The sequence below is a fragment of the Perognathus longimembris genome, chromosome 3, assembly GCF_023159225.1.
Source record: "Perognathus longimembris pacificus isolate PPM17 chromosome 3, ASM2315922v1, whole genome shotgun sequence".
Lineage (NCBI taxonomy): Eukaryota > Metazoa > Chordata > Mammalia > Rodentia > Heteromyidae > Perognathus > Perognathus longimembris.
Window position 1 is genome coordinate 76,713,221 of NC_063163.1, and position 7,483 is coordinate 76,720,703.

The 7,483-nt window shown below is 62.4% G+C and overlaps 1 protein-coding gene across 1 annotated transcript; it reads left to right on the plus strand.

Moving 5' to 3' along the window:
- The first annotated feature begins 1,092 nt into the window (after positions 1-1,092).
- Ap1m1 (adaptor related protein complex 1 subunit mu 1) lies at positions 1,093-7,058 on the plus strand. The gene is made up of 11 exons (XM_048342682.1): positions 1,093-1,280; positions 3,147-3,303; positions 3,433-3,500; positions 3,597-3,727; positions 3,803-3,950; positions 5,373-5,499; positions 5,753-5,895; positions 5,979-6,050; positions 6,122-6,280; positions 6,362-6,563; positions 6,674-7,058. The coding sequence occupies exons 1-11, from the start codon at positions 1,239-1,241 to the stop codon at positions 6,694-6,696; spliced, it is 1,272 nt and encodes a 423-aa protein (XP_048198639.1). The 5' UTR covers positions 1,093-1,238; the 3' UTR covers positions 6,697-7,058.
- Positions 7,059-7,483: the final 425 nt, after the last annotated feature.

The following is a 7,483-nucleotide window of genomic DNA, read 5'->3' on the forward strand; positions in this document are numbered from 1 at the left end:
GACAGAAGGAGGCCTCACCAGCCACCTTGCCGGCTAGAGTCTAGCATTTCTTCAGTGAGTTTTTTTTTTTGCCAGTCCTGGGCCTTGGACTCAGGGCCTGAGCACTGTCCCTGGCTTCTTCCTGCTCAAGGCTAGCACTCTGCCACTTGAGCCACAGCGCCGCTTCTGGCCGTTTTCTGTATATGTGGTGCTGGGGAATCGAACCTAGGGCCTCGTGTATCCGAGGCAGGCACTCTTGCCGCTAGGCTATATCCCCAGCCCCTGAATTTTTTTTTTTAATTGCTTTGTAAGACTGCAGGATGTGGAGGTCTGGTGGTTCATTCCTGTAATCCTAGCTACCCAGGAGGCTGACATCCGAGGTAGGTGGTTCAAAGCCTGCCTGGGCAGGAAAGCCCATGAGACTCATCTCCACTTGTTCACCAGAAAAACAAGAAGTGGCCCTGTGACTCCAGATGGTAGAGTGCCAGCCTTGAGCCGAAGCACAGCGCCTGTGCTCAGGGGTGAGGCTGGAGACCTGGCTGCTTGCTCTGTGTGGGTCCAGAATGGCCTAGAACTTGAGGCCCTCCTCCTCAGACTTCAGTACCAAAGTGGAGGTGGGGAGTGAGACTAGGAGTTCGATACCCAACACCTCGAAATCAATCCACTCAGCCTCAATCCCCATTACCCCGGGGAACACCAACTGCGGAGGCCCGCGCTCCCCTCCTGCCTGGCGGCTCCTAGGCAGCACGCCTCACCTTCATTGAGGAGGGCTGACAGACAGGTGGCAGGTGATTGACAGGTGACTGGCGGGGCCGAGGGCCGAGTGGATTTATTAAGTCTTCATCTAGTAGCCGCCACCAGGCCCCTCACGGAGCCGACGGGCCCCCATCCAGGGCTCGCCTGCTGGGGCCCCCGGAAGGCGGTTCGGGGCGGTCCTCGCTTCTGCCCGCCGCCCGAGTTTGGGACCACCCAGGTCCAGTTTGCTCCGCCTCGCCCCGCCTCCCCGAACCCATTTCCGGGGTATTTGAGTCGTAGGCGAGAAAAACGGTCCCGCGGTGCTCACTACGCCTGCGTAAATGCCGTCGTGCTCATGCGCGTCTCTTTGGCCCCACCCCAGCCGGACATAACGGTCCGCGCGCGACTCTCCGAACCGGAAGTGCTGGCGAGGTATTGCGGGGCGCGCCCGGCCTCGCTCAGCGCCCGGCAGTCCCGGCCGCCGCTGCTGCCCTCGGCCGCTGCCGAGGTTTCCCGCCGCCGCCATGTCTGCCAGCGCCGTCTACGTGCTGGACCTGAAGGGCAAGGTACGGAAGCTCTCTCCCTGCCCGTCACCGGGCGGAGGCGCAGGCCCTCGCCTCCCCGGGACCCTCCCCGGGGCTGGGGACCCGCCTGCGGTCCCCTCGGGCCCGCCCCGTTGCTAGGTAACGTCGCCGCCGTTGCTAGGCGACCTCCCGCACCCCGCCCCTCCCCCGCATGCCTAGGTCGGATCTTGGGGGCCAGGATGCTGCGGGCGGGCGCCGGGAACCCCGCGACCTTTGACTCGAGACGTGGCGTGGCCGGTGGCCCCCGAGCTCTCCCGTTGCATATTAACCTCCGAGGGTTATCGAGTCACCAGGCCGGACGGACTGGGGCAGGCCAGTTCTCACCGTCCGGGCCGGGGCGGACCTGGGCGCGAACTCCGGGCCTGGGAGCTGCTCCGAGCCCTTTTGCTCAAGGCTGGTGATCTACCACTGGAGCCACTCTGGCTCTTTGGTGGCTAACTGGGGAGTCGAGTCTCACCCACTTTCCTTCCCAGGCTGGCGTCCTCAGCTCCCAGCCTTCTGAGTAGTTGGGATTGCAGGGTGAGCCACCACACCCTCCTTCAAATGCGCACTGTGTCTGGTGTGCGGAAAGTGGAAGCCAGGGCCCAGGTGTGCACAGCAGGTGCCCCGCGCGAGCCACACGGTGCCGGGCCTGGGCGCGAGCAGCTGCTGTGGGCTTGCCCAGCCCGTGTGGACAAGGTGACCCACTGCTCCCTGAGGCATAGGAACCGCAGGGCTCGGCCCAGCCCTGGTGAGGAAGGGACTACAGGTGTCCTCCTGGTGCTGGGCCGGCGGTGGATGTGGGGTATCAGGCCTCCTCAGGCCACGGAACTGATGGCCAGCATGTCCCCGGCCGTGCAGGCCTAGGGCCACCTGTCCAGACAGGGCATGGGTACCTGGTGGGCGGCCGGGACTGCGCTGTGGGTGGTGGCAGAGGCCGTGGCCACGGCCCTGTCTCTGGGTACGCATTCCTCTTGGGAGGCTGAGCCGGGGCCTGGTGCCACCCGGCCCACAGTGTGGACAGAGTGTAGCTGCAAGAAGGTGTCACGGCCCTGTGGCATGGGGGCAGCATTGGCCACGAGGCTCATGCAGGTGGCCCTGCAGCATTTCATGCTTCATGGGGAGGCCCAGGGCACTGGCAGGCTAGGCAGGCACCCTGACACCCACTCTCCAGGGGCTCCCCAACACATCCACGACCCACTGGCCCCTCAGGCCTTGACGCAGAGTACCTCCAACTGCCCAGCAATGCCCGAGTCTTGGTCCCCATGATCTAGAACTTTCTGTGTAAGCGCCACCCCCCCAGGTGTGCCAAGTGGGTGGCCTCTGTCCCTCCACTGCCACAGCCCACACCTGTGCTGGGGGAAACTGAGTCTGCTGTGGCCACTTTCTAGAGGACAGGGTCGTGTAAGGGGCACTGGGGCAGGCCTCGGAGGCCAGTGGGGGCCAGTCACCCCGTCCTTGCTGTGCCCTGCCCCGGAGCAGCCACGGTCTCTGGTCTTGACTGTTGCAATGAAGCTTCTATGCCGGTGAGGTGGTACACACCTGTAGTCCCATCCACCTGAGATGTGAACATGGGAGGGCACTCTGGCCAACACTGCAAGGCCCTGTCCACAAAGATAGATAGGGCAGAAAACCAGAAAGAGTGGAAGGAGTGACTCGGTCACCCGCCAGGCCAGGTCCTGAGTTCAAACCTCCAGCTCTGGCAAAGCAGAATGGGTGCCAGCCACACCCTGTGGCCCCAGCTACAGGGGTCCTGGCCGGGGCAGGGGTCCCAGCGGGGCTGCAGGCAGGGTTGGAGGCCAGGGCAGGGGCTGCAGGCTGGGGCGGGGGTCCAGGCAGAGGTGCAGCACAGAGCTCACATGCCCTCAGGTGCTAATCTGTCGGAACTACCGTGGGGACGTGGACATGTCGGAGGTGGAGCACTTCATGCCCTCGCTCATGGAGAAGGAGGAGGAGGGCGCACTGTCGCCCATCCTGGCCCACGGTGCTGTGCGCTTCATGTGGATCAAGCACAACAACCTTTACTGTATCCTCGGGCATGGGCTGGGAAGGAGCCTGGGCGGGGGCCCGGGCAGATGCAGGGCAGGCACCAGGTCTGGGGGGCGGGCTGGGGCGGGCGCAAGTCCCCCCACAGGCTCCTTGACCATGTTTGCAGTGGTGGCCACGTCCAAGAAGAACGCATGTGTGTCGCTGGTTTTCTCCTTCCTCTACAAGGTGGTGCAGGTGAGTGGGCACGAGGGCTTGGAGCCAGGTGGACACAGCGGCGGCTGCCATGTCCACGTGTGGATGGTGCAGGTCTGACAGTGGTCACATGCACAGGTGTTCTCCGAGTACTTTAAGGAGCTGGAGGAGGAGAGCATCCGCGACAACTTCGTCATCATCTACGAGCTCCTGGATGAGCTCATGGACTTCGGATACCCGCAGACCACTGACAGCAAGATCCTACAGGAGTGAGTGCCGCCCGTGGGGAGGCTTGGGCTGTCCCCAAGGCACTTGCGTGGTGCCCTGACCTCGGCTGCCCACAGGTACATCACTCAGGAAGGCCACAAGCTGGAGACGGGGGCCCCCCGGCCCCCTGCCACTGTCACCAATGCTGTGTCCTGGCGCTCCGAGGGCATCAAGTACCGCAAAAACGAGGTGTTCCTTGACGTCATCGAGTCTGTCAACCTCCTGGTAGGCGTCTGCCAACTGGTCGGGGTTCTTGGTCCAGGTCCTCCACCCAGCGCAATGCAGGAAAGCAGAGAAGCTCCTGGCAGAGGCAGAGGAGGACAAGGGATGAGCAAAGGGCAGAACCTGCCTGGGCCTCGGACTGGCCACTTCCACAGAGCCAGACCCCAAAATGGTGCTCTAGAGTTCAGTGTTTAGTGTGGGCGTTCTGGGAGTTTCCATAGTTTAAATGCTTGGGTTCATTTGTTGTTGGGGGTTTTTTTTTGCCAGCCTTGGGCCTTATGGTGCTGAGGAATTGAACCCAGGGCTTCATGTATTCAAGGCAAGCACTCTTGCCACTAGGCTATATTCCCAGCCCGGGTTCATTTGTTTTGAGGAGCTGGGTGTGCATCCTGAGCCATGCCTCCAGCTTCTGTTTGACTTTTTTTTCCTTTGTATTTATTTGTTCAACATACATATATATATATATATATATATATATATATATATATATATTTTTTTTTTTTTTTTTGCCAGTCCTGGGTCTTGGACTCAGTGCCTGAGCACTGTCCCTGGCTTCTTTTTGCTCAAGGCTAGCACTCTATCACTTGAGCCACAGCGCCACTTCTGGCCGTTTTCTGTATATGTGGTGCTGGGGAATTGAACCCAGGGCTTCATGTATTCAAGGCAAGCACTCTTGCCACTAGGCCATATCCCTAGCCCTATATTTTTGTTGTTGTTTGGGGTTTTTTGGTCAGTCCTAGGCTTTGGACTCAGGGCCTGAGTCCCACTGTCCCCAGCTTCTTTTTGCTCAAAGCTAGCACTCTATCACTTGAGCGACATCGCCACTTCTGGCTTTTTTTAATATATGTGGTACTGAGGAATCGAACCCTGGGCTTCATGTATGGGAGGCAAGCACTTTACCACTAGGCCATATTCCCAGCCCTCATTTGTATTTTTGTATCAGTCCTGGGACTTAAACTCAGGCTTTGGCGCTGTCCCTGAGCTTTTTTGCTTAAGGCTGATGTTCTACCACTTGAGCTACAGTGCCACTTCCGGCCTTTTGCTTTTTGTTGGTTGGTTGAAGAGTCTCATGGACTTTCCTTCCCCGGGCTAGCATTGAACCGCCTCTTGAGTAGCTGGGATTACAGGCGTGAGCCCCACGCTGAGAGCCCCCCAGTGGCCTAGCCACCCCTGCCCCTGCCAGGACCCCATGTGAGCTTGCAGGTGTCTGCACTGACTCGAGACCCGTGGGCTGCCCACTCGTGGTGTTTGTGGTTAGGGATTCTGGGGGCCCAGACCGATCCCATGCTGAACAGGGCTGCCCTGGAGTCACACCCCTGCCTGTTCTGCGGGGCTTCAGGAATGGCTGTGGGCAGGTGCTGGGGGGGGGTGGTCCTGGGTAGTCCTGGTGTGCAGAGGCGGCCGCCCTCCCGTGCCTGTGCCTAGGTCAGTGCCAATGGCAACGTGCTCCGCAGTGAGATCGTGGGCTCCATCAAGATGCGGGTGTTCCTGTCGGGCATGCCAGAGCTGCGGCTGGGCCTCAACGACAAGGTCCTGTTCGACAACACGGGCCGTGAGTCCCTGGGGAGGGGCGGGGCATGAGGCGTCTGGGCGGGGCATGAGGCGTCTGGGCGGGGCTTAGGCTGTGTGGGTGGGGCTTAGGGGCGGGGCTGGAGCTGTCACGGTGCTTGGCCCTGGCTGGGGTGGGGCTTGAGGAACTTGGGGCTTGGAGCTCTAAGTGGGGCTTGGTGGCCGGGCTGGGATATGTGTGGGGCTTGGGTTGGTGGGGCGGGGCCTATCCTGACCCGTCCCTTCCCCTCCCCCAGGCGGCAAAAGCAAGTCTGTGGAGTTGGAGGATGTGAAGTTCCACCAGTGTGTGCGGCTCTCACGATTTGAGAACGACCGCACCATTTCCTTCATCCCGCCTGATGGCGAGTTCGAGCTCATGTCCTACCGCCTCAACACCCACGTGAGTGCCCCGACGCGCCCCTGCCCCGCCCGTGCCTCCATTTCCCCTCTGCAGCAAGGCCTCCCCCTCCTGGTACCCCACAGGTGAAGCCGCTGATCTGGATTGAATCAGTGATCGAGAAGCACTCGCACAGCCGCATCGAGTACATGATCAAGGTGGGGAGGGGGTGAGGGGGCCTGGGAAGGGCACAGGGGAGGGGACAGGCCTCACCCTCCCTGCCTCTCAGGCCAAGAGCCAGTTCAAGCGGCGCTCGACAGCCAACAATGTGGAGATTCACATCCCTGTGCCCAACGACGCCGACTCCCCCAAGTTCAAGACCACAGTGGGCAGCGTCAAGTGGGTCCCCGAGAACAGCGACATTGTTTGGTCCATCAAGTCTTTCCCGGTAAGGCCTGGGGCCCCATCCCACCCAGACCCCCACACTACCACCCCAGGCCCTGACCACCCCCACTCCACCCCCCTCCAGGGCGGCAAGGAGTACCTGATGCGTGCTCACTTCGGGTTGCCCAGTGTGGAGGCAGAGGACAAGGAGGGGAAGCCGCCCATCAGCGTCAAGTTTGAGATCCCCTACTTCACCACGTCGGGCATCCAGGTGCGCTACCTGAAGATCATTGAGAAGAGCGGCTACCAGGCGCTGCCCTGGGTGCGCTACATCACCCAGAATGGAGGTGAGCAGTGGGCGGGACGAGTGGGGTGCACTACACGACCCAGAACAGAGGTACGTGGGCGGCTGGGGATGGGGCTCTTGGACCCCGGTGACCCCTGCCCCGCCCTCCAGATTACCAGCTCCGCACTCAGTGAGCCCTGTCTCGACTCTGCCGCCTTCACTGCGATCCTGGACGCCACACGTGGACACTGCGGCCCTGCGTGCTCCCGGGGCCGCCTGGACCTCATGGGCTCTGGGTCCCCTTGGGGTCCCCACTTTGCCTCTGTGCGTTTGTTGCCATGCTGTCGCCCTCCCTCCCAGTGTCCTGCACCCAGCCCGCTGCCAGGCAGCACTTGGTGGCTCGGGAACTCCAGCCCTGTGTGGGGAGCCTGGCGCCGGCCTTTGCGGCCCACACCCCAGCCCACAACCCCGCCCTGGGCCGCACCAGTGTTCCCCAGCCGAGGGGGCGCGGCCCTCTGGGCAGCATTCGCATTAAACATGTTCACGCCACGGCTGCCTCTCCGCCTGCGCCCGGCTCCGCTCCACGCGTGCCCGCCATGGGGGCCGACTCCCCACTCAGTGTGGGAGGGCGCCCGCCTGCGCCCCCTCACACCGCCCCGAATGCCCTCTGCCTGGGGCGGAACGTGGGACCCGGGAAGGGCGGGCTCCGCCCGCGGTGGCCGGCAGGGGGCGCGCGCGGGCCGTGGGCGGGTCAGGTGTCAGGGTCCAGCCCGGCTCCGCTTCCGCCCTCACTGTCCTGTCCCCGCCATCCCGGGGTCCGCAGGGGCCCGCCCCCGCGGCCTGTGAATGACCAGAATTCCAGAAGGTTCCGCACGCCCGAGACAACCTGGCCCATCACCGCACCCCCCCCCCTCGGTCTCCTCGTGGTGGGGGGGGTGACGTCCGCTGCGCTGTGCTTTGCTTTTTTTCCTGCCAGTCCTG

What these genes read in the sequence shown, in the direction of transcription:
- Ap1m1 (XM_048342682.1), top strand. Translation starts at nt 1,239, where the DNA reads ATGTCTGCCAGCGCCGTCTACGTGCTGGACCTGAAGGGCAAG. An exon ending in CAAGCACAACAACCTTTACT is followed by an intron (nt 3,304 to 3,432) that starts GTATCCTCGGGC and finishes CCATGTTTGCAG; the next exon opens with TGGTGGCCACGTCCAAGAAG. An exon ending in CTACATCACCCAGAATGGAG is followed by an intron (nt 6,564 to 6,673) that starts GTGAGCAGTGGG and finishes CCCGCCCTCCAG; the next exon opens with ATTACCAGCTCCGCACTCAG.